The following is a 27,938-nucleotide window of genomic DNA, read 5'->3' on the forward strand; positions in this document are numbered from 1 at the left end:
CTTCTGTGAGGTGTAAACCCAAACACATGGGGAAGAGGAAACATTTCATTTTTAGCACCTGGGTTTGTCCTTCCTGCTTTTGTGTGTCCATAGAGACCAAACCCATTATATTTAAGATTCAAAACAAGTAAGTGTTGTTGGTGAAAGATGTTACACCAAAAATAAAACTACTACACCATCACACTCCAAATTATTTCATTTATTGAGCTGTTAATATTAAAGACTACAGATCTGAAAACAAAAAGGAAACCATAAGACAATAATAATAAAGACCCTTTTCTATTAAGAAAATCTAGTTGACAAAGCAAATATACATAAAAAGAATAAACCTTTGTGATTTTTTTTGAAATATGTTAACATTTTAATAATTCCTTTGGAACCTATTTGAAGGAATACTCAATTAGCTCACATTTCAAAGCTAATTCTTTCACATTACAGACGTACAATCTCGCTCACTCAATCAGAAACCTATGTAATGTCACAGAATCACAAATTATACAGTAAAGCGCATTGTTTTTAACATTTGAAATGTCTCATTGTTTCATTTTTAAACAGCTACAGGAGTGATAATTGTACCACCGGGACTGAACCAGTACGCAGCAGGCTGTGGTCAGAAGCACAGGAGTAAAATGATTTGAACATGTCAACACCATCCTTCCTGAAAGGTGTTAATGATTGGCTCAGAAAATAAAATAATAAAAAGGAGTGTGAAGGATATCAGCAGCAACTGACTGGGCTACATGTGTGAGTGACCACCGGTTGGTGAAAAACTAAACTGAGCCATCAGATTTTCACTATTATAATAAAGCACCTATTGAAAGCTAAAGGTTTAAAAACATTGTCAGTCCAAGAAGGCAGAACAGAACCAGACATAAAAGGAAGATTCTTAGACAACGATAAATAACCTCTTATTTTTTTCCTCTTACAGAAAAAGAAACCCCTCTAAGCCTTACCCCCATTCTGTTGAACAGGATTTAATCTAATTATTAAGTAAGGAATAAAATACAAGGAGATGTGCTGTTAGGAAAGTATTATAGCAATTATAGGGTATGATGTGGCCTGACACAAATCTAAAGTGGATTAGTTTCCTCGAACAGCATGTCACAAAAGTGTTTTATTCCACTTATTCCATAGCAACTGGATAACAATTACATTATTAATAGTTTTAAATAGTTTTTTCTCTATCTCGGTCGCTCCATTTAACGTTAATGTAACAAGATCCTGTTGACTCTTACATTAGCGTACGCAGCATGTGTTCACGTAGAAACTGAAATGTCCTCGGTCCTGAAGATTCTCTTATAATAAAGAACTAATTGACTGTTAAAACCCTCTGAAATTCATGACTCATTCCATAAATATTAAATAATTCTTTACAGAAAAACTGCATCGTATCAACAAACACGCTTCACTGTTAACTAACAATGCTGTTTTAACCTGTTCGTTATTAGATTTAGAATATATGCTTCTTCTCACATGTATTAATGTAAACCTGGGATTTGCCTTGTAGCTAGCAGCACTGTTCTAGCTACTGTTACAAAAAACTCATCAACACAAACCGACCAATCAAATTTCATGGTGGGAGAACAGATTATCCAGTGTGTTATATTGTAAATTGGGGTGGGAGTTACACAAACAGAATACAGACAGAAAGAAATGGAGCTCAGATAGCAGTTGGGTCAGTAGAGGTCACTGAGTCCGGCAGTCTTCCGAGCCTTTTGCATAAGCGCTCTCAGCTGGAATTGTTTCCTGGAGAGCAGACGGACATGCTGGAGCAAACACACACACACACACACACACACACACACACACACACACACACACACACACACACACACACACACATAAACGACAGAGTTTAATTCTCCTCCCAGAAAACTCAAGCTGCTTTAAAGATAAATATGTAGAAAAAAAACCCAATCAATAATAAGAGATGAATGAAGTGAGAAACATGAGTCAACCTTGAGAAAGACCTCCAGATCGATGACACCTCTGCGCAGAGCCTCTCCAAGGTAGAAGATGGTGTCTTCAATGGCATTCTCTTCTGCATACAGGTTCAGGATCTGCTTGTAGAGCGGTGCTGTGGGAACAATTACATCATCGATATCGTTGTTCTCTGACTGATTCTCCATTTTCTCCAGAGCATCAGTCAGTTCTTCATCTTTCTTCTTTAAGAGCTCAATATTCCTGTCCACCTCAGCCTGAAAACACAAACAGAAGAAAAGAAGTTAAAAGAAATAAAGAAAGACATATGGAAGAAAAACAAGGTTCCTTAACAATAGTCATAGACAGTTTCTGAAGAAGGTAGAAAGACATACTAGGTGACATAGGTGAACTATTGTACACTGCACAAATAGCAGGTAGTCCATCTTTTATTATTATTATTTCATACAATTAAAAAAAATAATAAAACTGGTTAAATCCCACAGCTCTCTGATGGTATATATTGGAATGTGATCATATTTGCAACAATAACAACAGGAGAAAAATGTTTTTAGAAATAATGTTACATAGGTCCATACTTAAAACGGCGCACTATAGACCCTTGACTGAGACACATCACTTCAACATTAGCTGCACTTCCTGGTTGCAAAAAGGTAGAAGGTAGGTTCATAAGATCAAACTAGACTTAAGCTTTTTTAAATGTTGCTTGATGCAATCAGAAAACACACACACAAAAAAAACGCAATAGGTTTTAACAAGACGATAGTAGCTATTCAACTGAGCAACTGAGCTCTCACCACTTCCTGGTCAAGTCTGGACACCATCTCCTCCAGCTTCTGATGGCCCTTCTTCAGATCCTCTTCGGTGCGCTTCAGTGCATCCAACTCTGCTTGAGCCCGGTCCATTTCCTCCTTCATCCTCCAGCGCAGTTTATCACTCACTGCTGAGATGAGAGAGGCACGGATAGTGTCCTCCCCGATGGTGGCGTCTCGACTCGGACCTGGAGAAAAAAGGAGAGGGAAAAAGTCTGACCGGGTGCCACCGCATGTGTTGTGAGACATCTCGAAATTATACCATGGAAATGCTGAAGTCTCTAGTGTGACTGATCATTGTGTGTTGTTTAATCTTCTAAAACACAGTAGTTAAGACATTGGGCTAATGATCAGATGGTTGCGAGTACAAATCCCGGCAACTCCAAGATAATCCTATATTCAGCATATTTTTTTTCTATAACAGCGTGTTCCGAAATGCTTTATACCATGCTTTATATTAAGTCAATAAATCTTAAGTTTATCATAAAAGATGGAGTGATGACTATAGATTTGAGGGTTAAGTTAAAGTTAATATCTGTCTAGTGCACAATACGCAGTTCACATTTGATCACCTGACCTAGGGTTTACAAATTCATGGCTTCTGCCTCGGTTGTAAATCTTTTTAGAGAATAGTTATGATTCAAACCCAGCTCATGCACACTGTTGTTTAATGGCATTAGATCCTAAGTGCACTCAAATATCACTCAGAGCTGTATGCCTTTGGTCAGCATGGTGTGAATGTCATTTGTAAGATCAGTGCCACATTGGGAAGCTCTTCATGGAACTTTATCCTGAGCTCGTCACTTCATGCTCTCTAAATATAGAGCCTCTGAGACCAGGAGGCTACATGCTGGCCCTTTCAAACTACATCCACCCAGAACTTTGACCTTTCCTTCTCCCGAATCTAGTTACACACTCGACCTTTCTGAGCACTCCAGCGAGGTCACAATAAGTAGGTACAAAAATGAACAAAAGGTCAGAGGTCAGGTAAAGGTCAATGCCGTGAATGTAATTTTGTGCTGTCACTAAAAATATCGTGGCCTCGTCTTCCTGTACACTGCATGTACAACTTTGTGCGTTTAGCTAACTTTGAAAAGAGGAAATGAAAGGATCGATAAACAAGGACTTACAGCGGAATTACATCCTCCAACTAAATAACTAAACTATGACACTGAGCATTTTCATCAATGTGGTGTAATTAAATAAACCTTTGTAAAGCTTTGTAAATGAATCCTCATTGATTTGTATGATCACTATATAACCATGTTTAAATACAGGGACAAGAGAAAAAAAAACCCATAAAATGTAACACCACCACTACAGGAAACAGAACTTCACCATAGATTTTACTTGTCACTTGGACAGTATTAGATATTCCTTAAGTAGGTATTCTGATGATGGTGTTAGAGTGCTGTCTAACACGTCACTCAAAATGTTCCCACTGAACTACAACTGAATTGGAAGGCCGTAGGAGGAGGGGCCAGGAGCGGAATGTTTCACATATGATGAAGATGATCAGTTAGAAGAACTGCATTAATTTGCGATGACCTTTCTTTTTAAGAGGACAAAGCAATCTAAACCAGCTTACAGAACTAATGAATAATTTCACCCCATATTCAGGCTTCATGCACTCACTTACTCGTCTTTCTGTTTTAAGCAATGAAAGAATTTTTCATGGACAATGTTTGAAGGTTGATAATGTTTTAGCGTTTCAGGATCTCATAGTTGTTGGTTTTTTTTTATTGTGGAGAGAGGGCTTGGTATGGGGAGGACATTTTTACAGTATTTTATAAGCAACTATTCATTTGAAACTACGGACCCTGCATGTCATTGTCATTGTCATGTCATGTCACTGTGTACAGATTGAGGTCACCAGTTGTCTAAGACTGTACTCATATTTATGGTTTTCAAATCTCTTTACAAATATAAATTAAATATCAAATATACATTAAAACTCTTTAATGTAGGCTATATATAATAGTTCTGTCCATTGAACAATATATGGCTCATACCTTAGATTCAAATGGCATTTGGCAGATGCCCTTATCCAGAGCGACATCATATCTAATTTCATAGAACTAGGCACAGAGGGTTAAGGGTCTTGCTCAGGGGCCCAGCAGCGACTTGGTGGGCCTGGGATTTAAACTCACAATCTTCCAATCAATAGTCCAACATCTTAATCACTAAGCTACACATCAAATTATTATTAACTAAATTTGTATGTACTACTAATCCCAAAATTCAACAGGACACCATAACTCACCCACAGAGGTGACTGGTGGCTGGGACTGGTAGTGTGTAGGACCCCCAGGGGCAGGATATGCACTCCCTCCAGGGTAAGAATATCCAGGGTAGCCACTAGAGCACCGGAAGATACACACATGACACAACCAATCAGATATACACTGCATTATTTCCCTCCAAATTATTAATAGATTTGTTTTGTTTTTTTACATTTACATGCTTCTCTCTTCTACCCATCCCGAGGCATACAGAAATTATACCAGCCCTGATAGTCTTCCGTGCGATGAAGATTTTGGACCACTGAGATGAGGCTGACCCAGCGAACCCTGAGGCATCCAGAGATCTACCAGCTACACTTATATTCTGCTATACTAAAAAGAAGTGAACTCCATGTGATCTTTTGCATCTATACAACATTTATCAGATTGTATATTTATAACCACACCCCCAGTGTTACCCATATGAGGATGGGTTCCCCTTGAGCCTGGTTCCTCTCAAGGTTTCTTCCTTACCATCTAAGGGAATTTTTCCTTGCCACTGCTGCCTGAGTCACCTCAGACTTGCTCATTGGGGATATATACATACACATTGTGAATTAATCTTTATATTATTCTTATAAGATCCCTTTTTCCTATGTTTATGTTCTGTAAAGCTTCTTTGAGACAATGTACATTGTAAAAAGCGCTATACAAATAAACTTGAATTGAATTTATAAGGTGGTTTTGTAGGTGCATTACCATGGATTCGGGTTTGGCCCATAGGCCGATACAGCAGGCATGCCGGGCATGTATGACTCTGAAAAGTACAGGAAAAGAGGAACACTTTATGGCAGCATAATCACTGGGGTGAAAAGAGACACCTGCTGTCTAAGTCTGGTATTACACATAACATATTCTTATACACTGCACAATGCACTGGATAGAAACTAGTTAGAAATGTGTGGTAGGTTTAAAACAAAATTTCCACAAAATACAAAAATAGCCATGCTACATTAATGGTCTGTATATGGATGAACTGTACCATGTAAAAATATTTCAGTACACAGAAACAACTCCAAAATGGCAGCACGGCAGTAGCACGCAGCGGCCACTCCGGATTCAATATGGTGCTATTTACGCTTTTCTTTTCGGTTTTTAGCTGTTTATTGTCTTTTTTGTATTGTCTTGTAATTTTTTTGCCTGCACTGTCTTGTTTACACCAGGTTGCACAGTTGCACTCTATACTAACTTACTAAGTCCTTAGCCCTGTCTTTGCATTTATGTAGCACCATGATCCTGGAGAAACGTGATCTCATTTCACTGTGTACTGCAACAGCTATATATGGTTGAAATGACACTAAAAGCTTCTTGACTTGATAATTTATTTTTTTAAATGGAGAATTAACTGCACTGCTATCAATTGTTTCCACACCGTATAGATCTCTAAATCATTCATTATTTCCCTCTTTATAGTTTTTACAGAGTTTCTTTAAAACTGATCAGACCCAGGTATCAGAGTATGCACACTCTTTATTGATATGCCTTACGATTTGGGGGTCCTGTGGCCTGAAATGCCTGGTAGGCGGGCTGAGTCGTAGGCCGAGAGAACACTGGAGGTTCTTCTCCAAAAACAACAATCATCACTTGGATTAAGCCATATAGGTCAGACTGAGGCTGGAGGAGTCAACACACACACACACACACACACACACACACACACACACACACACACACACACACACACACACACACACACACACTCAAGTTAATTTATAGCAAACATCTCTGAAGACGTACTGCAAAAGCCTGACATCAATTACAGAATAATCAATAACTAAATAACTAAAACTAAAATGAACACAGCAATCTTTCTGTAAATCTGCATTAAACAGAATGTTTATAATATAAAAATCACCATCAAATAACAGTGATTGTGCAGAGTTTGTGTCTTACATGCTTCCATTCATGCAGATAGGGCAAGTAAATCTTTCCATTAGCATCAATGTGTTTCCCAGTCTTGATCATCATTGCGCTTGTTGGTTTTACAAAACAAATTGGTGGATTGTAGGGGTACGTGTCCAACAGCCACAGACACACAGGAATATTGTAAACATTTCCTAGAGAAAGAAAGAGAGAGAGACACAGAGAGAGGGGGGGTGAGAGAGAGAAAGAGAGGGAGAGAGAGGGGTGAAATAGGGGGAGGGAGAGAGGAGAAAGAGAGAAAGAGGGAGAGAGGGGGTGAGAGAGAGGGGGAGGGAGAAAGAGAGAGAGAGAGAGAGAGAGAGAGAGAGAGAGAGAGAGAGAGAGAGAGAGAGAGAAAGAGAGGAAGGGAGAGAGGGATGGAGGGAAAGGAGAGACACGAATAAAGTACAAATATGTTTATGTTCATGAAAGTGGGCTTGTCAGAGTAGTTTGTACCTCTGTAGCTCACTGGCACTGTCCCAGTTAAACTCATTAGCTCTCTTGTTGATCCATCATTGAAAACTATGAAAAAGAAAATATTCATATTAAGTTGAAAAAAATATTAACATATACAATTTTCTACCTTCAAGACAAATACAAGGCAAGCGTGGACGAGTCATTGACAAATCAGATTTCAGTTTACCACTCCAAAGTTGATTAATGTCCTAGAGCATCATGCCACTGAATGTTTAATTGTGCTTGAATTACATCATACTTTTTATCCATTTATAGTGCAGTGAAATATGCACAAGTTACATTAGTAACAAATGCATTTGATAATACAACTCTGGTCTTAAACCAGAAGAAAAAACATTTTGCTAGAATTCTACTACAATACTATACTACAACCACTGGTTAAAAACATTAAAGGATCAACACTTACCATAAGAATCCATTATAGGTTTAAGGTCCTTGTATTGCAGCATAACATTTGTGATCTCACGAACTGTCAGGTCACGATATTTGTATTGCTGCATCAGAGACAAAAATAAACAGAATAGAACTGACTTAAAGATAAGCCACATTAAATAGAGTGAGAAGCCTGATGTGGTGCCAAGATATATTAATGTCAGCAAACACTTTTCTTTTATTGTGGGTATGAACGTGATGTCAAAATTAATTTTTATATTATTTTCTTGTCAATAACTACAGCAATAGTTTGGGACTGTTTAAATAATAATAATAATAATAATAATAATAATAATAGTTTAAAAAAATTTTATTGTCCAATAACTCAACTCAAACAGATTTTCTTCAACAAAAATGAGCAATTTGTTTAATTAATTTACCTTCTTATCCCCTTATAGTTACATTTTGCATTTACAAACAAGTCATAATTAATATAGCGGCTATAAACAGTCGTTTCATTTATTTTTCTTCCTTCTCTTGAAGAAAATCAGGCAAACCCAGAAACCCCAAAGCCATCCATCCTCAAGTATTTTCTGTGTCTCCTTCCAAAAATGCTGCATAAACAGTTAAACAATAAACAACACACAGATTTATGTTCTGTTTCCTCCATGCAAGTCTCTGTATGAGTTATTACTATAATAATAATAATAATAATAATAATAATAATAATAATAATAATAATAATAATAATGATATACTAATGTATTACTAGGAAGATGTAAACCTGTGACTGGTTTACAGCATGTTGTGGATGCTCTTATGGAATCTGAATCTGTAAATCCTGACCAATCAGATTCTAGAATTCAACAGCAGTGCAGTATATATGAGTTTGGGTAAAGCAGCATTCAGGAAACATATCATTTACTGTAAAAACGTGTTTTATGGAACAAATACGATTGTATTTTATTTTTGGCTATTTTTAATTAGATTAATTACTTCAGCCTAATAACTATACAGATAGGTGGGTCATTATAAAGTATATACACACACACACACACACACACACACACACACACACACACACATATATTGGTTTTTGAATAAAACTCTTAACTTTACGTTCACTTCAGTTATTATATATGTATATATATATTAGTTATTTAGTTAGTCTAATATTATATTAGTATAATATAATAATAATAATATACTCATGGGTCATTATAAAGAATTATAAAGAATTAAACAATACTAAAATGAGTATATTATGCTATACTAATATAATATTAAACTAACTAAATAACTAATATATATATACATATATAATAACTGAAGTGAACGTAAAGTTAAGAGTTTTATTCAGCTTAACCTTAACATTCTTCACGCACAGCTGTTATACTGTAAACAGCTAAAGTTTCTTACCTTAAGCATCTTTTTAAGCAATCCTTCGTTTACAACCGCCATAGTTAACACCCTAAATCTGTTTTTGTTTATTTTTTAATAAACTCAATTTAAGCACCTATAACTAGCTTTGTTAGCTAGCTGGCTAGTTCTGTGCGCCTCCCCGGTCCCGGCTAATAGAAGCCAGGGCCAGGAAACCGAGAAAACCGGAGAAAACTGTTTAATAAGACCAGTAAATGACAACTAGATAGCTAATATACATCATACACTTAGAATAAAGATGTTTTCGTCACCGGTAACAATCACCGAGACAAGATAGCTAAGCGTATTGAAATGTAAATAAAACAACAGTTAGCCAAAATGGACGAGTTGTATCCTATATTTCAAAATAAAAGTATTTTACTTGAACATTAAAATCCCCATAAAATCAGAAATGGGTGTTTTATACACCCACAAACACAAATAATTAAAAAAATAGTTCGTATATGTTCGTATTTTAATTTTACAGTTTATTATTTACATGAAAATCAGCTCCATCGTGTGCTCTACACATTTGCATCCAGTCACATGTTCGGTAGAAGGCAGCGATTGTTTATGAGCAGCTTGACAAATCACTCAGAGGGGGGCAAGTTAGCTTCAAATGGTTTGTTTGTATAGACTTGGCTTTGCATCTTCATGGATGATTATTCTCCTTCCAGACAATCATGTGTGTTAAGAAGATGCTTGAATTTTTTATTTGTGTTTGCTTGTATACATTCGCACATTCCGCTCCAAAGCATGCACCTGGTACAGTGTACATTAACCATTTGGACATATCAAGGCACATTAGTTAGTGTTTGTGTATGAGATAGACTCTGTGGCTGTGTGTGTGTGTGTGTGTGTGTGTGTGTGTGTGTGTGTGTGTGTGTGTGTGTGTTGTGTGAGACAAACTCTGGCTGTGTGTGTCTGTATGAGCCAGACTGGCTGTGTGTGTGTGTGTGAGAGAGAGAGAGAGAGAGACAGACAGACTCTGGCTGTGTGTGTGTGTGTGTAAAACTTTTTTACTTTGCTTCCTGTTGCATTTTCCTCTCACGGTCCTGTGGGTAACAATCTGTTCTCACCACTGTGGTGCATTAACAAATGAGCCATGGCCTTCATCCATCTGAGGTGGCTAGAACTCTGATACTGATGATACTGATCAGGACTGTCAGTGAGAAATCCCACACAGCTAAATTCAATCTTTATTTAAATGTGTGGCCTCTTATTTAACTGATTTGCTAAGTCACTGTTGAGTCTGTTTATATTTGGCACAAGGTTTGCTGTTATTGTGTGAACCGTAGTAGAATGTAGTAAACCTAAAGTACCAATTTAAACCTCATTTGCCTGAGGACTGTGTTTTGGGTGTGAGTGACATACATTAACTTACAGGTCTCCTGGGCTAAAGCTGATGAGGAACTTCAGAAGGTGGTGAGTTCATTGCACAGCTGAAGCCTGAGAGGTCCAATCTCTGGAGACTCTGCAAGACATGGTGCATGACATGGGGAACCAGCTCTATGAGACCGACAGGACGTGTGTGATAAGCTAAAAAAAACCAAACAAACCTGTAAGCGAGAAAAAATTTACATTAAGCAGCTCCTTTAGGAATATCTGAGGAAATAATTTTAAGAATTTTCATGTTTATGTGTTTTGTAAAATTGTTTTGCTAATACATGTCTGTTGTAGTAAACTGTCTGTTATGGGCCAGAACAGTAAATCACATACCTCTGGGACTTGCAAACTGCAAAAATATGGATATTTATCACAACAAGATTCTGATGTTTGATTTCATTTTTATTTTTGACACCATTGTTGCATGCTTACATGGAAAACTGAAAAGGAAATGGCATTATTTTATTTAATTTTCTTTTTGCCACCTTCTTTGCACCCACATATGGGAAAAAATAACACTGAAACACATTTTGCATTTAAATTTAAAATTTTAATTTTTGGATTTTAATTTAACTTTTGGCACAAAATATCTCCTATGACTAAAATACTGGCAAATGAAGAATTTTACAGTAATAAACATTGGGTCTGCAAAGTGTTCTGTGTCTGTGTGTTTCTGTCCATAGGACATTCTCCCAGAAGCTTTGTGGCTTGTGAACATGTAGTTTGGCATATTCCACCAAACAACACAGTGACTACCTGGAGCCCTATATACAGTATACATATACCCTATATACCCTATAGGCCCACTGACTGATTACAAGATTGTAGACACCTGTGATGCTAATTAGTGGACACACCTTGAATTAACATGTCCCTTTGGTCACATCATTTTCAGTCTTTTTCTAGGGGTACCATCATTTTTGTCTAGGCCTGTCCCATGAATTATTTTTTTTTAATAATTCCGTTGAAGCATGGTTGAAAAGCAATGTCTGACTTTCATTGGTTAACATTCATAGAATTTTTATTTATTATTACTTTTGTCAGATTAAAGTTTTTTCTGTGACCATTGTGAGTTTTTCTTTCATTGACCGAAAGGTACCAACAATTTTGTCCACGTGTGTACATATTATATTAGTAATATAGTAAGACCCATCGTTTAGTTTAAATACAAGCACAGTACGTAGCCAGACCAACTGGCGAATTTAATATACCACTGAAACTCTTACAGCTTGGTGTTTAGAGTAAACCAGTTTGTTTTTAAAGATACTCTTATTAGGACATCAATGGATTCACTAAATTATTTCTGTTTTCATTCAGTTCTAAAATAAACCGGAAAGTAGATGAACACAAATTGTGTTAAACAAGAGTTTATCATAAAAACGTCATTGATGCTAGAAATGGGAGCTGTATTAAAGCTAGAGCATTTAAGATTGTGTAATTTCACCCTTTCTTGTACATAAGGGTACTTTCCTAACACAACATGGGTTGTTTTACAACACCATAATATGCACTGAGTATAACATGCTTAAATAGTACTTATAGCAATTGTGTGCACTGTTTGGTTCAGTGGTATGCAGATTGGGATGCCATCAGAATTTCTTGCCTAAAATTGGTGCATGAAGACATTTGGTGTATCTGAGCTTGTGTGTGACATATGCGTACAAATATCTGGCCAAGCCACAGCAGCTCATGAACCTCATTTTACTATTATTATTATTATTATTATATTACTTTTTTCTCCACTGACTCAATAACCCCATTTTATTTTTAGTTTAATAAAAAATCCCATGTACCATAGCCTTCCTTTTCCTTATACACTGACACTACATATGGTGCTTAAAGCCACATGTGTCACAAGTGAATATTTACAGCCATTATTTATGGTCTGACTTTGGAGTCTCAGGCAATTACAGCTGACTATATTTTTTAGATCACACTACAAGAATCTGTGAACTTTTTAGCCAAGCATTTGGGTACTTGAAATTGTTTATTGGAATCCAGTAACTGGTCAGTGTGTTCAGCATTTCCGTCAAAAGATTTTTTTCTTTTAAAACACATACACAAAAGCCATCACACATACAGTATCTAGTGCTGCAGTGGATTACAGTCCGTGTGGTTATCACCACAATTACCCCTTTTCACAAAACAGTTTCCATGTTAAAACAACTGCATGTTAAACAGAACAAATATGGCTAATTGTCAAGAGAGGAGTAAATCCTGTACGGGATGTTGGATCGTCCTCTCTGCATTTGGCGGATTCCTCATTTATAGACTCGCATGCTTCCCTCGGACAACAATGGAGGAGAACACGGTGTCTGTGCGGGATGACGCGATTAGTGTCCAGTACATTTCTGTGCTTAAGTCACAAGTGGCCTGACTTCCAGGTAAAAGCCAGTGTTGAGACTTAAAAAATATAATAAATTAGATGGAATCCTAGGAGCTGCCCAATATTAGCCCAGAAGTTAATGAATAGCAAAAAAAAAATAAAAAAAATACAAGTCATTAGTTGGATTTTTAGACAGATGTAGACAGCCAGAGGGGGTCACCACAGAGACTGCAAGGCAACTTCTTTTCTCAAATGTCCATGTTGCAGTCAGTGCTTTAGTTGTCATTTATTTTGATCTCCAGGTCTAATAAGTCTGTAGTCCACTCTGCCTCATGGAGCCGTTGGTCCACTTATTAACCCGGAGAGCTCAACTGAGGAAGCAAGAGAAAACAAATCTTTAATGAAAAGCCAGCACAAACGCTATGCTGTATATGTCCAGGCATATAATGTATACCATATACAAAGATGAAAGTATAAAGTATTTACTGTACTACATACATTGCACATTTATCGCACTACAATTGCGATTCATATATATTCAAAACGATGATTTCATATCTATTTTTATATTTTACCATAAACTTTCTTCCCTTTCCTGCTTGATAGTAGTGAAGTCTATTTTACTGTCGTTTGAGTGGAATTCTATTCTTAGTATATTTTTATTCTTTTATCAAAATTATTTTTTATTAAAGGTTTTTTTATCCTGAATGTGAAACTACAATGTTTAGAAATAAATATGTTAGAAACAATCATAGATGTGCACAGGAGATAACCTCTTATTCTTTCGATTATTATTATTTAGGTGTGTGCACACTTATGTAACTACCTTATTGTATTTTTCCTTTTTTTCATTAAAAACATTTTACGCTATGTTGGATTTCACATTGAGGGTGGAAAAAGTTATGAAATGATTTGTCTTTGTTTCGTTTTTTGTAAAAAAAAAAAAAAAACTTGTGTAAACTTGTGTAAAAATTGTGTATCTTTAAATACAAAGTTTCCAGGGTTCCTTTCTTTTCTGCCTACTTTTGTACCAAGTTCGACCAGGAGTAATGAAGTGTATCTGAATTATCCTTTTGATGTTTCTGCCAGTATTTCTTATTACTACCTTTCAAAACAAGAATCTAGGTATTATGGTTGTCATGTGCTTAAAATATCAAAAATCACTCTCCATATTTAATCACTGCATAACCTGAAAGTATTGATAAAACATTTAATCTCTCCCCAGTGGCATACTGTAGTTATGCATTGACATGTCATAAATCCCTGAAATACTTATTTTTACTGATATCTATGTATGTCATGATAATGCTACTATTACAGCTGTCCTTAATTAAAGGATATTATAGAGGAATTTCCCAAAATGTTTATTGTCAGATTTATATATACATAAACTATTTCTTCTCGATTAAAAACTAAAGAACTGACAAACCAACAATCTGCTCTGTAAACCTCTTTCTCTTTAGCATGTCTTCTTAGTGAAATAATATTTTAATTCAAACAATCAAAAGAATACATTTAATTAGAAAGCCTTGTTTGAATAAATAAATAAATTTTTTTAAAAAGTTCCCTTACAAAAAAAAAAAAACAGGAATATCAGCAATGAACTGTTCAGATTTATTGTGATAACTATTTTAATGACCCCATTCTCCTGTAGTCTGCTGCCTTTATCAATATCCATTCTCTCGACATATCTAGTTTGTGCATGTGATAAGCACCTTAAATCATGACACCACGCAGCGACAGCTCATGCAGTCCTGTCCACTTTCATCTGGAGGATTGAGTTTCCTCAGTTTGTGCTGTCGGATCTCCCGTACTAGTGTGTAGAAAGCATCCTCCACTCCCTGTGAAACAACCACACATTAACTTCCAAAGGAGCCAAGAGTCACCTACAGACACACATTAACCTCCACAGGCCATCAAATACACTGAAGAAAGTCTTAGAGATGACAGACTTCACTGTTCTCTATTATAGGCTTGTATTAAACATCATGTAATTCCAAATATCTTAATTTAATAGAATAGTTTGACAAAAATGAACAGACACATTATACTGCAGGAACACTGTGAAACGATAAGGCTCTGAAAACTCAACATAAGAGAACATTTAGCATTCGAGGTTAAGTGTTCACCTAGATAAAGTTGGTGTGGAGCAAAAGTAATTGCTACCAGAAGCAAATCCTCTTTTACATCCAAGTCAAGTCAAGTCAAGAGGCTTTTATTGCCATTTTGACCATATATAGCTGATGCAGTACACAATGAAACAAAACAATGTTCCTCCAGGACCCTATTGCTTCATAAAGACACAGAGCTTTATAAAACAACACAGAATAAAGAATCTTATACCCTTTCTCCATCAGAGAACTACATTTAACACTGATTAAATTTGATTTGTGTTTGGTCTAACTGTTGATTTAACTGAGATAGCAATCACAGACAACGGTAAACTGTGCAATTCATATTTACTGAACATAACAGACCCTGTGTGTTAGTGTGTAAATTTGTGTGTCTGTGCTTCAAAGGATGGTAGTTGTGAGATTAAAATCTTTTAGCAAATCACTTGTCTAGTCTTGGCTGAGGTTTCGATGTAAGGGATGCCGTAGCTGCGTGCAAGCTCGTGTGCTTGCCGTGTGTCCACTGTGCGAGCTGGAAGGTCACATTTATTACCCACAAGCACCATTGGCACGTCGTCAGAGTCCTTTACCCGCTTGATTTGTTCCCTGTGTAATCAATAATACAAGTGAAGGGAAAATTACTGGTGAAATATCAATACACTGGATGTTATGTTTATGCTCATGTCAAGTCAGTAAGGCTTTAGTTATTAATAATACCACACTTCACCAATTCAGGTGAAGCACTACGTCCAACAACATAAGAATTAACTGCATTTTTAAGAAAATGACCTGAAATTAATGATTTAAACATAAAGAAAATCTGTTTCTTATCCTTCAGAAACTTACTAAAACAATGTAAAATTATACACACGCAGCACAATTATTAGAGAAATCCTTAAAATAGAATACTACCTACTAATATCAAGCTAGTTTTGCTAGTGTTAAAAAATATCCTCCTGAAATGTGCACCTGAAAATGTGTATAAACACCTATAATCCAATTAATTTATTTTAATTCTACCTTATTATAGGTAAAGTCTCGTGATTTAACATAAATCTGACTTGACTAAGATACATGTATATTTGCCATAAGCTTATATGATGCGGGTTTTGATTTGTATTTGAGTTTTACTTGTTTTGACAAGCAAACCTTCAATAATACTAGCCTTGCCTTGGACATGACTCATTATATCTTAGGGACTTTGGTGTAAGACTTGACTCCAACACTGTGAGAAACGTAACCTAAAATGTTTACTGTTGAGACTGGAAAAGAAAGTCTGCACTATGTAGTGTGCACTGCCCATAAATAGCAAAGTGTAATTCATTTAAGCTTCTTCCCAGTTTCTCCTTGCATGTCCTTGAGTGCTTTCTACCTCCTCTCCTCCCTCCCACTTTGCTCTTGATTTCAGATCGATTCCACTGCTAGCAAACTGTAATCTCCTCTCTCTCCATTTGTTAGCTAGACATAATAAACACCAATTAAATAGAGATGAACAAATTAAACATTTAAGCACTGTAATCTTTTCTTTGAATTGATGCTACTGATGCTTCAAATGGGCCTGGAAAGTTTTAAGCCTGTTCACCACATCCTGCTCTTCATAATGTCTCTTTTAGGTTAAATACAACAACTAAAGTTGTCTAGTACACAGAAATACATTAAACAGCTCATTTTATTCAGTATGTAGTGAATACATCTAAAATCTATTTAAAATGTATATGACATGTATTAATTATAAGTTCTCTACACACCTCTAATGGCAATAATGTACCAGTTAAAGTCACCATTTAAGCACCTGTACTGATGAATGTCCTCAAATGACTTGGTGTTATTGATGGCAAAGACACAGAGGAAGCCTTCTCCTGTTCTCATGTACTGGTCCCTCATGGCACTGTACTCCTCTTGACCTGCTGTGTCCAGGATGTCCAACAAGCATGTCTCACCGTCAATCACCACCTGCTTCCTGTACGAGTCCTTAAAAACATGGCGGTACTTTTTAAACTCAGACTGTTACAGTCTTGTCACTGAAATCTACAATCTTTGCCTCTTTATATAACTATATGAACATTTCACAGATGTGTGTGTTCTTGTGGCTAGGAATTATGCAGTAGATGTTATTTAAGATTCAGCAGTTTATGTCGATATAACAATGAAAGAGAAAAATCAGAAAAACCAAGAACAAATGAAGTATAATTGTTGTAGTGCTGTGGGTTTGGGCAGCAGTCAGTGGTCCTGAGTGTTTGTGCACGGAGAGAACAGCTATGAAAAGGACATTGTTTGTCAAGAGACAGGCGTGGTGGGAAAGAAGAAAACAGAATGCAGAATGTCATGGATACATGAGCATGCATGAATACACACACACACACACACACACACACACACACACACACACACACACACACACACACACACACACACACACAAACATATATTCTGGAGAAAATCAAGGGCTGTCCTCATGGTTTAATTTGTTATTATTATAATACATTGCAGTTTACAATGATACACTTTACTCTGATAGATTATAATTTGTCTTTAATTTACTGTAATATGCTTTATTTTCTAAGATACATTAATATTTAATATGGCTTTACTGTGGTACACAATAATTGATTATTTTTCTACTATGGTACACTACAGCTTAATATGGCTTTACTATTATACATTATTGTTTACTATGGCTTTTCTCTTATACACTATAATTTACTATAATACACTATAATTTACCATGGCTTTATTATAATACAATATCAACTACTATACTTTTACTATATACAGTTACTATGGTGTTACTATGGTACACTAATATGTACTATGACTTTACTGTTATACACTATAATTCAAGTCAAGAAGATTTTATTGTAATTTAGACCATAACTAATGTGGTACATAGTAAAATTAAACAAAATTTCTCCAGGATCATGGTGCTACACAAAACACAGAGCTACATAAACCACCACATATTTTCTGATATACACTATACTTGAAGCACTATACTTTTATTGTCATACACTATAGTTTATTATGGCTTTACTGTGGTAAATACAGTATACATCATGCCAATGACTAATGGCAAAAGGAAGTGACGCCCTACTTTCCTCATGCAAGTAGGAAGCTGCCCTGTTTACAGCTGTGACAATGACAAGCGATTATGAGGATCTGATAAACACTGAATTTTCCAAAGGTTCTGAAGTTCATGGAATAGACTCATTATTTTGCAGTGGTGGCTCAAGTGGTTAAAATCCTGGGTTGTTGATCAGAGGAGCAGGGTACAAGCCCCAGCACTGCCAAGCTGCCACTGTTGGGCCCTTGAGCACGGCCCTTAACACTTCCTGCTCCAGAGGTGCTGTATCGTATCTGCCCTTGACTCTGACCCCAAACTCCTCAGTTGGGATATTTGAAGAAAAGAATTCCACTGTAATGTATATGTGGTGATAATAAAGGCTTCTCTGCCCCAAGTCATTCACTCATTCATAAAAGCTGTTAAGGAGCCCAGAGCATCTGCAGTCAATCTGAAGTCCTGACTACACAAAACTAACTATGACTTTACTGTGATACACTATAGTTTATTATGGCTTGAGAGTGAAACACTTCAGTTCACTTTGGCTTAACTGATACACTGTGATTGTTATAACACTACAAAGATTTTAATGCTAACAATGCACATAACATACTGTATTTACCCCGAAAACCTCCATACTGCAGTCTTTAACGGTTACTAGGTAAGTATATACTAAAACATAACAGTTCTCTGACCTTACTACTGTGTCAAATGGGAGTTAAGGGAACTCATGGATATAACATTAAAACTGTATTATACTGGCAAACTGTATTGATGCATTTGAAAAAATCTCGAAACTTCAGGACAGTGCCAGATGTTTGTGTTGTACACACGTATTAGCAAACTACAGCCTGAAGACCAAACAACATATTGCGGTATATCAGCACACACTACAACAATTCTGCAATTATTTTACTGCATGTGTCATTATTTGTGTTACTCTTATCACTATATACATCCTAGATGAAAAGCTATATTAAAAAGTCTCTGACAGAATGAATTCATGCTATAATTAGCATTTCAGTTAGGTCTGCATTTGTGGGCTTTGAAATTTAAATTCAACACTCATGCAAACAATACAGCATTAGCAAGCACTACTCACACACACACACACAGACACACACACACACACACACACACACACACACACACACACACACACACACACACACACACACACACACACACACACAAAAACACACTACTGTACCTCTATGGTAGGGTCATATTCATCCACAAAGTGGTTCTGGATGAGTTGGATGGTAAGAGCGCTCTTGCCCACGCCTCCAGCTCCCACCACCACCAGTTTATACTCAGTCATCCTCTCTACTTCTCTTCACCTGCTGAGCTCTGTGGAATTGTACAGGAATAACATTAAAGCAACAGCTCATAAAACAAGACAGTGTTGAAATATGATGTATTATTTAATCATGCAAATTATTTAATGACTACAGAAGCAACCACGCTTGCTGGAAAGAAATGAAAATGCTAGATATTGTCATTAACCTTGAAATATTTTTTTTCTTGTTCTGACGTTTTCTAAAAACAAGATACTCTTTAGAAAAATAACTGCAATAAAGACATCACTAGTTGTTGATACAAAAAATACATTCACACAGTTTTGTAGGCAAATCCACTAACATTAATCACACACCCTGTTTACAAGATATCATTTGGCACAGTAATACCCATTATACCTAAACAGATTCATTCAATTTCACTTACAGTCACTTACAAAATTTTTTGCCACTGATATGAATATGACACTAGTGTGGAGGGATACCAAAAAGGAACCTCAAGATATTTAATATATTACTCTATTTTTAGTCTTATATAGTAGTTTAATAGTCTTTTTCTGACTATTTTTTTAAATAAAGAAATGTGTGTCATATGTAAATGACTTGGGTTAGGTGTGTGATGATTTTTGATACCTGTTGCTAAACTGGTAGATACAAACTTCATCATCACCAAGGAAAATTGTGTGAAATGAACCCATACTGTATCTGGTATGAATGCCCCTTTTTAATGAAAATCAGTGGTAAACATATACTGTCAGGGGAATATACCATGCCATAATTTCTCTTGATAACAAACCCATCATATTGACCTGCCCCTGTTGTTCAGCAGAATAAGCTTTTGTATGGTCGACAGTTTGGGCTTTATACCTCTGCCGCACATATCAAACGTTTTCATGTGATGGAATGTTCAGCTGTCTTTGGGGGTCAAAAGACCAGGTTTTTTTTTTTTTTTTTTTTTTTTTTGGGGGGGGGGGGGGGGGGGGGGGGGGACGGGGGGGGGGGGGGTGGGGGTCAAAAGACCAGGTTTTTTTTTTTATAACAAGCAGACACACCTTTACACATCCCCTCGCAACCACATCATGCTAAAGCAGTCAGTCATGAGCATAAATTATTAAGAGATTCATTGGAGGCCAGCAGCTCCAGACTTTACCCCAACCTCTCTGTGTGCCAGCACATCTATTAATGCGTCCATGTCCAGATACAACGGTCAAAATCTCAGGAGGTTTATTCAGTACACAGCCAAATGTAATCTTCAGCTTCCAGAAAATTCCTGTTACTGTAAATATATTGAAGGAATGTGTCACTAAAAATTCTAACTGACTAATCCCTGTTCATTATATGTATTATTGATAGTCTATGCTTTACTTGTTACTGTAGAAACGATAGCAGAATAAAACAAGGGATTTAAAATACACTTAAAATTAATGTTGCAGCTATTATGGGCTGTGCTGCTGTAATAGAAAATGGATCATCACTTTCTGACTGATGTTGTGCCAAGACATGAAGTCATGGCTTAGAACATAGCTGTCAAACTCAAATTTTGCCTAGCCCACATGAGTATTTTTCTAAGTCTTTAATACGCCATATCCAAAAGCTATTAATTGGTGTGTGACAGGCATTATATCTGTATAAACATTGATTTTATCCAACATTTCAACCCTACGAGATGTGAGCAGTCCCATGCTGTTCAGTCATGTATGTAGTATGTGGGTGGAGGCTAAACTATGTGTCTGATATGAATTCTAGATATTACTGGTCTAGAGTGAAAGTATTCAGTATTATCGTTCACAGAATTGCTCGGGTCAAATAAAATGACACAGTACTCCATTTTTAGATGCCTAATTCGACACACGGCTCATTAAGTTAACAAATGCATAATACAAAGCTTTGTTTAGTCAAGCTTTATTATATACTGTATGTCCAAGTATATTGTAAAGCCTTCAACATTGTCTGGGGTTAATACAAGTAAAGTAATCTAAAGTAGCTATTAGTTCAAACCAAATTTTGTAATCCTGCCCCCAGCGCCGAAATTACAAACATTGTGACAGAATTAGGTGTGGTTTGTTTCATCAATCTGATGTCATAATTTACATCATGCGGTAAAGTTCCACAAAAAAACTAAAAAACAAGAAACTGACTCAAATTTTCCAAGTAGTCACTTTGATTGGTGGCTATCTAAGTGCCTGTCTAAACCCCAGCACATTTATTCAGCAAGGCAGTATCTCCTCAGCAATTTGATGACGTTACTAAGGCAAACAGTGCTAGGCATATACCATCCTCATTATTTATTGGTTTTTAACAGTCTAGTAATGGACTGATACTAGCCATGCTGAACAGAATAGTGCAAAACTAGCATAATAATGGTAAAAGTTTCCTTGACCATGTAGGAACCTGACCTTAATCAGCTAAATTAATCAATGAGACATGAAAAACGACAAACATACTAGTGATAAATGTTTCTTGTTAATGTTTTCTCACGCAGCAAGACACAAATACAAGCCTCCTTTAAGTGTAGTTTGTAAAACAGGAAAAATCTAATCTAGTGGAATAAAATCACTCATCCTTGCGCATGTGCTGTCATTATTAGTTATAATTAAATAAACAGTAAAGAGCATCAAGACTAATCTAAATGAAAAAAGAAATGTCTCAAGTGCTTACAGACTTAGGTACAAGAAAAAGAATCAGAGATTAGGAAAAGACAACTCCTAACATAGCACTGGAACACACTTTGGGGTAAGCAATATAGTAAAAAATTCATGTGACATTGTTTCATGTATCATTATTAAGAGAAAACTGCAGTACTGCAATAACAATATTTAAAACAAACAAGATGTGCATGACATAAGGTACAAGATAAGATAAGGAACAATAACTGACAGGGCATGTAGTTATACGAATATAATCAATGACTGGATGGTGTGAAATAGCTACATGATATGAACATGTGTTTAATCCATGGAGTGTTTGTCCTAAAGGTCTGTCGTTATGTGTTAACGAGCATTTAAATATCAATTTGTCATTTGAATTAGCACCAACTTTACTGTCTGAGCTGCTGTGATCATAATTTTTTGAGATTCAAAAACTCAACAGCACCGTACAACAAAAATTGGATATTGCAATTGGATATTTTAGACATTGGAAAAATAGTCGTCTGAAGACTACAAGAACAAATCCCGACAATGTCACAGCCATCCGTTGCTGGGAACCAAGGGAGCAGAACTGGCTGTGATTTTTCAAGGGGACAGATGGAATATTCCCTCTCCCTTGTCAATCAGAGTGACAATCACAAGCATCTGTGAGCACATGTATGCAGAAGAGTGTGGATGCGATGCTCTATGACGCAGCCAGAGCAGCAGGTGCTGTAGAAGCTTTATGTCTCTTTTTGTCATTTTATGCACTTTGCTAACTATAGTTAATCACCCAGAGAATCTCTCACTCATTGAATTACAACAATTTCCCAGGATCCTGGCAATATAATTAAAAAAAAAAAAACAGCTCAAAATGTTCAACTGAAATCCCTGTGTAACTACTATAGCTGTGCTGGCAGAATCAGAGCTATTCTCAGTCACAGCTGATGAGCTAGCTGTAGCGCCACCATGTCAGCCTGTGTGTAACCCCAGCCTACTAAACAAGGTATAGCTGGGCTTCACTGAACCTGATCCTCCAGAATGGATCTATAAAAGCACTCGGAAGAGATGCCAAACACTGTGTGAGAAAAACACTGATAAAAATGTTTTCATTGTTTTATGGAATATGCTTTTAGGTCTTGGATTTTGTATAAACAAAAGTCCTTCTGTCTCCCTCTCATTTGCTTCATCCATGTCTATGCCATTCCTTTCATCAGGTTTCAATAAGTAATACTAACACATCGCAAATGATGAACTCTGCACACTTCCTGGCCAGGTGATGTATTCCACAGGAACAAGGAAACATCTAACCAACATATTACGAAGCACAGGGCAGATTCATTGCATCTGAAAAACATGAAATCCCCTAGTGTTCCATGTACTGGTTTTTCCCATTAAAAATCAACTGTACTTCCCCATTAGAGCACTTTCACTATCCATTATTCAGTCTTCAGTTAATAAAGAAAAATGTCTAGAATTAAAACATTGAAGAAAAAAAAGAAATACATAAATAAATAAATCAAGTGGAAATAACCACATATATATCACAAGGACAACAAATTAATTGAATAAAACAAACATATTTAATAGATGATTCAGCCTATTCCTAAATCTTTTACTATGTTTAAGTTGAAACTGAATGCATCATTTTGCTTGTTTTCAGAGATAAAGTTAAAGTAAAAAATCTCAGACGAGACAAAACAAAAAAAAAAAACAAAAACAAAACAGAAATAGGTGTAATGCTGTTGCAATTAATCTGTAGACATCTTTTCCCATGTTGAGTGATTCATACTTATACATTTAAACCTGAGTCATAGATTTTCACCTACACACTAAACCTACAGCCAAAGCATTCTCTAAAGAGATGCCAGAGAAATGTTACCCTTCAATCTGTGCCTGATTTGAATTTAGCCAACTACAAAACAAAGCACCCTAATATGCCATGCCTATCAAGTGAAGTAAGTCACAGAGCATGCAGTGTGGATTAATATTAATAATAAAAGTCAGCAGATGGAAGTGAATTGTTGAACTCAATCACCAGTGAGGTGTTTTGTCTGTTGATAGCGGTACTGAGAGAGGACAGGAGATCCACACAGTTGCTCCCTAGTGTCTGTCTCTCTCGCTTATAATTAGTTACTGAGCACGGTATGCCTTCAGAAAGATAATGAGCCCTCAAAGCACCTCGTCTCAGCCTGGGATTGTCTACATTGTGATGTAAAAATCAAAATACAGAATGTTCATTCTAAAATCTAAACAATTTTTTTGTCTACGTATTTAAATCTTTCTGTATGGCTTTTGGTTGGAGCCACAGAGATCTACGTTTACATTATTTATAGTCCTGCTTGTTCTTGAGTTAGTGAGATTTAGAATAAACCCATTCAATTCATGTGACCAGGCTAACAAACTAAAAACTTAATTATAAATGTAATAGTATTAAAAATTTATATCAATATAGTAATCATTTACACCGATGTAACTACATGAAACACATACACACACCCAAACACACAAAAAAAATCTGTTGGCTATGCTTCATAGACCCAACTGCAATGAATAACAGATTTTACACAAAATGTGTTGACTTGAAACCCTGGTATACTGGTATCTCTGTGAGTATAATAGAAACTCATTCTACAAAAATATTTCTATGCAAATATACTGGGACCACACCTTATGTCATAACAGATCTAACAGACAGAAGTGCTTGAGCTGCTGGCATATTTGAGTTTTGAGCTGAAGTGCTTAACCAAATAATATAAAGGTTTCTCCCTCTTGTGAAGCTAAAGGACTACAATACAATAGATGACTGTAACAACAACTTAATGTCACCTCATCCTCTAGCTTGGCTTCAACACTGTAACATAGCCAGGGGCTACATATAGCCTGTCACAGTAATCAGGGTAGATGAACAGCTCATTCTGAAACTCTATAACCCCCTGGAGACCCCGAGGGTAATCTTACATGACTGTTCACCCAGACTGTAAAAAAGACACTCACACATATAAACTCAAAAGATGCATTTTACACAAGCATTGTGTGTGTGTGTGTTTGTGTGTGAGTGTGAAAAACAAGAGTTTTATTATCCTCTATCAATATATGACAAGATGATCTTTGTTATTCTACTTGTGATCCAACTTGCATTATTGATCAGTGAAGAGCATTCTGGTTAGCACTAATGAGTAAACAACACTGAACAGCGTTTTGTGATGCATCAACATTTCTTTCCTTTTCCGAGATTACTTTAAATCGAACAGGTTAATAAATTCGTTGCTAGTCTCCTTCGGTGCTAATTGATTTTCATTCGAGAGAAGATGGCAAGGAATCACTCAAGGGAACAGACTGATTCTGAAAGGGTGGATGGATGCATCTGGGAGGCAGGGCTACACTACTGTCTCCTCAAAATAACACCAGGGCATTGCTATTGGACTCTTACACTGCAGTAAGCCACTTGACAAGGATTTAGTCTGATCATTAGAATACACTATAGAGGAAGACTAATTAATAATGCAGTATGGATTCTATCCCACACAAATCTCTTGCATCCAAACAGCCATTTTATTTCTATGCGTTTTGTTTCATACAGGCTGTGTTAAATGCCTGGTTATGAGACACTGATCATTGTCAATAGACATTCTCTGAGTTAGTTATCCATCTCTTAAGGCTGCCCAATATGATTATATAATATAGTGATACGTAGTGATACGCTGTGCTGCGTAACCTGAGGTGTCAATGCTTTTAAATGTAAAATTATTTACTGTAACAAGTCACCTTTTGGATGTTTTTAGTGTCCTTCCATTTCCTCATTAAATAAAATGAAATGTATATTGTCCCAATACCTGAGATACTTATACATTGTTACATTGTTACATGATACATTTGTGTATCATGATGTTTTCCCACATGGCTTCTCTTTTCTTTTCTTATATACTTCACACATATGCATGATTTTTCATCTACTACAAGTGTATGTCCCTTTAACAAAAAGGGCTGTTTAATGTTTCACATTCTTACTCTGCTTTCATTTTCATTCTCTCTTTGTGTGGCCTACTTGATTTTGAAATAAAAACCATATTATGATCATTGATCTGCTTGAATGGACGTACTGTATTATGTACCGTGTCAGGGTACTAGTGATTCAAGCATTCGTCTAAATAAATACAGATGTTTCAGAAAAATGCTACTGAGTTCAAAGACATTGATCTTGGCTACGCATTTAGTGTTACAGGAAAAATGATGTTCCTGTGGAAATATTGCCCTAGGTATCGATTTTTGAAATGAATCCATAACCAGATGTCGTAGATTTCATGATGTCATTATACATGATACATATAGTCTGCTTACAGCACAGATCAGTTCTACATCTCATCCTTACAATGAAGGCCATTGTCCCAAACCTTCTCCTAGACATTCCTGAAACTGCCCTGTTCACTATATCATGTGCTATTTTGGGGATTTGGCATCTTGGACAATGTGGAAAATATTTAGTGACCTTAAAATTTGCGATGCATTGTAGAAGCCTAGGGCAATACAGAATTACCATAATGGACTTTGCCATTTGTTGGGGCAATAGGGCAAAATTTCAGATGTTTTGTCTTTAAATATTTCATTGTTGTTTACATTTACAGCATTTGGCAGCCACCCCTTATGCAGAGCGACTAACGTTATCTCATTTTCATACAACTGAGCAATTGAGGGTTAAGGGCCTCACTCAGGGGCCCAACAGAGGCAGTTTGGTGGACCTGGAATTGAACTCACAACCTTCCAATTAATAGCCCAACACCTTAACCATTAGGCTACCACATGCCTATTGTTGTTGTTGTTGTTGTTGTTTGCAGTTTTTGTGTGACAATGAATGCAAAATACAAAGTAAATTGGATGCAATAGCTCTTTTAATAGCTAGAAAAACTTGCTGGTTGTGCTGATGTGCACATATTCGCCTACAACCTGACATTATTATTGTATTTACACTAGAGTAGTCTACACTAGGCAACAGAAGAAGGAAACAAGTAGTGTAGCCCGTGCTGCTTCCGCACTACTGGGCTGTGTCCCAAACAGCGCCTCACTAGAATAACATGTAAACACACTACCTCACCTACTGCCGGAGAACTATTTCGGGCACTATTTAGCACTCATGTATGAGATTTTGGACGCTGCCGGTGTGTCGTGGTGGGGCGTCAACCAGCCTGCCGACTGTCACATGGACAACAAACTTAATTGAAATCTGTTTTTAGTCCTTTCTTGATACTTAAAGCTAGTACAATTGGACATATAGTAGTAATTTATAGTAGCCTGTGTGTGTGTGTGTGTGTGTGTGTGTGTGTGTGTGTGTGTGTGTGTGTGTGTGTGTGTGTGTGTGTGTGTGTGTTATAGTGCCTGTTGCTTTAATTAAACAAGTGGCAGACAAACTGAAATAATTTAGGCTTTATAAATAAAAGCCATTTCCTCCACAGTCTTTACACAGCCTTAGAGACATGACATAGATGAGTGATATCTGGAGCAGGATCCCGTTATAATAAGATGACACACACTGTACATGGAGACATAGTACACACTTCACACATCATAAAGTAGATTCTGTACAAATTGTGATTAATTCATTTGTCCTACTCACGACAAGATGTAGGTGGAGATCAATTCAGCCTGATGTGAAATCTCAAGCGCAGAAGGTTTGATTAATGATCAGAGCAAACAGCCGCCGCTGCTCCGGTGTGGCGGAGCTCAAAACCCGGACAAAACGCGACTCAAAAACAGCTCAGTGCCGCTCCGTTACTCCAAACCGTAGATGCTGTTGTGTGCGTGTGTGTGTGTGTGTGTGTGTGTGTGTGTGTGTGTGTGTGAGAGAGAGAGAGAGAGAGAGAGAGAGAGAGAGAGAGAGAGAGAGAGAGAGAGAGAGAGAGCGCTGAACACAATGCGCTCCGCCCGAGTGC

The 27,938-nt window shown here is 36.7% G+C and overlaps 2 protein-coding genes and 1 long non-coding RNA gene across 4 annotated transcripts; 1 reads left to right on the forward strand and 2 right to left on the reverse strand.

Annotated features, from left to right (window-relative positions):
* Positions 1-184: 184 nt before the first annotated feature.
* On the reverse strand, positions 185-9,758 carry LOC113659999 (tumor susceptibility gene 101 protein). 2 transcript variants are annotated; one of them, XM_027173162.2, is made up of 10 exons: positions 9,705-9,758; positions 7,821-7,908; positions 7,394-7,459; positions 6,929-7,092; positions 6,523-6,649; positions 5,735-5,792; positions 5,017-5,111; positions 2,739-2,941; positions 1,959-2,198; positions 185-1,766 (listed from the first exon to the last, which is right to left on the reverse strand). In XM_027173162.2, the coding sequence occupies exons 1-10, from the start codon at positions 9,741-9,743 to the stop codon at positions 1,677-1,679; spliced, it is 1,170 nt and encodes a 389-aa protein (XP_027028963.1). In that variant the 5' UTR covers positions 9,744-9,758; the 3' UTR covers positions 185-1,676. The 2 variants fall into 2 exon arrangements, with proteins under 2 accessions (XP_027028963.1, XP_027028962.1); XM_027173161.2 differs by lacking the exon at positions 9,705-9,758 and adding an exon at positions 9,206-9,564.
* LOC113660002 lies at positions 9,759-11,246 on the forward strand. The gene is made up of 2 exons (XR_003444734.2): positions 9,759-10,369; positions 10,592-11,246. It is a non-coding gene; the product is annotated as an uncharacterized LOC113660002 (long non-coding RNA).
* Positions 11,247-12,542: 1,296 nt separating this feature from the next.
* Positions 12,543-27,884, reverse strand: hrasa (HRas proto-oncogene, GTPase a). Its single transcript, XM_027173480.2, has 6 exons — positions 27,623-27,884; positions 19,297-19,436; positions 16,821-16,999; positions 15,475-15,634; positions 14,633-14,758; positions 12,543-13,288 (listed from the first exon to the last, which is right to left on the reverse strand). Exons 2-5 carry the CDS (start codon positions 19,405-19,407, stop codon positions 14,639-14,641), a joined length of 570 nt encoding a protein of 189 aa, XP_027029281.1. The 5' UTR covers positions 19,408-19,436; positions 27,623-27,884; the 3' UTR covers positions 12,543-13,288; positions 14,633-14,638.
* Between the last annotated feature and the right edge of the window lie 54 nt (positions 27,885-27,938).

This window comes from Tachysurus fulvidraco, chromosome 10 (assembly GCF_022655615.1).
Source record: "Tachysurus fulvidraco isolate hzauxx_2018 chromosome 10, HZAU_PFXX_2.0, whole genome shotgun sequence".
Classification (NCBI taxonomy): Eukaryota; Metazoa; Chordata; class Actinopteri; order Siluriformes; family Bagridae; genus Tachysurus; species Tachysurus fulvidraco.